The sequence below is a fragment of the Lotus japonicus genome, chromosome 6 (assembly GCF_012489685.1).
Source record: "Lotus japonicus ecotype B-129 chromosome 6, LjGifu_v1.2".
In the NCBI taxonomy this organism is placed as follows: domain Eukaryota; kingdom Viridiplantae; phylum Streptophyta; class Magnoliopsida; order Fabales; family Fabaceae; genus Lotus; species Lotus japonicus.
The window spans coordinates 5,249,852-5,251,526 of record NC_080046.1 but is presented as its reverse complement, the minus strand read 5'-3'; the positions used below and the strand labels follow the sequence as shown (position 1 = coordinate 5,251,526).

At 32.0% G+C, this 1,675-nt stretch overlaps 1 protein-coding gene across 1 annotated transcript; it reads right to left on the bottom strand.

The window, feature by feature from the left end:
* Positions 1 to 238: 238 nt before the first annotated feature.
* LOC130723910 (protein JAZ13-like) lies at positions 239 to 1,429 on the bottom strand. The gene is made up of 3 exons (XM_057575055.1): positions 1,220 to 1,429; positions 1,011 to 1,152; positions 239 to 582 (listed from the first exon to the last, which is right to left on the bottom strand). Exons 1-3 carry the CDS (start codon positions 1,273 to 1,275, stop codon positions 400 to 402), a joined length of 381 nt encoding a protein of 126 aa, XP_057431038.1. The 5' UTR covers positions 1,276 to 1,429; the 3' UTR covers positions 239 to 399.
* Between the last annotated feature and the right edge of the window lie 246 nt (positions 1,430 to 1,675).

Below are 1,675 nucleotides of genomic sequence, written 5' to 3'. Positions count from 1 at the left end.
CTACTACTATTTATAGAAGTTAACGGTAATGTAAGAATACAAATTGCATCTCATGAATTTAACATTCTCTTAATATATACTCCTACCTTTTTTCGTGTGGCATTCATTGTTTCCTTAACTCTTGCAATTTTTTCATTCATGATTTTTCCTTTCATTAATGTTCGATCAATGCGACCGACCCACACATTTTTTTTCATATATGCAAAACTGGAATATTTATGGTTAGAAGATGTCATAGTGAACTGGAAGAGCCATTCTTCATTGATAAAAATGTGCCTTATCACTAGACCACTGAAGAAAGTGGTGTATCAAGTGAAAATACACTATTGGTCCCCGCAAAGGGTAAAATTTGGTAGTACATAATTTGACTAGTTTTTGCTATAGTAAGTTGCAATGGAGCTAGACGTGACTTTTAGACCTTTTCTTTCTCTTCTGAAGGAAATTGTGAAGTGATCTCTTTATGCAAAAGCCTTGCATTAATAGTGCTTGAGGTTGCAATGGAAACAATGGTATTGAAGCTGGTCCTTTGTTACCCTTCCTTGCTTCCATTTCTTGACTTGCCAACCATATTATCACTCTAGCCTGCAAATAATTTCAACCGTTTCTTCCAATTAATAATTTCAACCATGTTGATAACGAATTCATTTCCTTTTCTTAAAAAAGACTACTAGCCAAATTTAATTAGTTTTTCCATCACATTATATTATAATGGTTTCTCTACTATGGACGGAGAAATAACTGTTTATCAAGTTAAACATGGTGAGTAACATGCACTTATAAATTATAGTTATTGGTGCGTGTACCGATTTTGAATATAGTCTACCATAGAATCGCTCATTAAAGATCTTAAACTTTGAAACCATATTGCACTTTACACATGGAACTTTTAAATTACTATAGTTTTTTTTTTATATTCCATTAAATAAATGAGGAAAACATGATTATTAAATTCAACAAAAAGAATGAAGAATTTGTCAAAGATAGAATTTACCGCTACGGAAATTACATACCTGAAGTTCTGTAACATCCAACATGTGGCGTCTACTATGAGGAATGGCAACCATTTGCTGGTTTACGTTCAACGCCTCATTCCTAAAAAATCCTTGCACAAAAAGATAAATTTGCAAGTGCAAGAAAAACTCCGTTTGTTTCCTGAGAAAATAACCGAAATCACAGCAAGATAAATAACATTGAATTTAAAAAGTCCGAAATTGCTTACATTGATTCACGGGATGAAGGATTTGATCGAAGATTCAAATAGCAGTTTCTCTTCATGATAATGTCTATTCTGAATTCAGAGTGTAAAAGAGAGAGCGAAGAAAAAAAGATTCTAATCGGGTGAGAAATTTGAAAATGGCAAGTGCATGTTGGAGAACAACAAATATATAGAAGACACGAGGTCGGTTTGATGCATGAGACAGAGATTTCAAGGGTGGTATATATATAGGTGTTGGGAGCGTGAATAAAGAAAAAGAAAGGGGTTAGGAAAGATTTGTCTAGCACGATAAAAAGAACAATATAATTTGGTTCACAAATTAAAATATCAAAGCTTGCAAATTAATTTTAACATATAAAAAATATATATTATAAATAATATGTACTACATGTAACTAGTGATAAAAGGATTATTTATAAATATCCGTACCAATTTTTAACATGATCCGTTATCACTGAA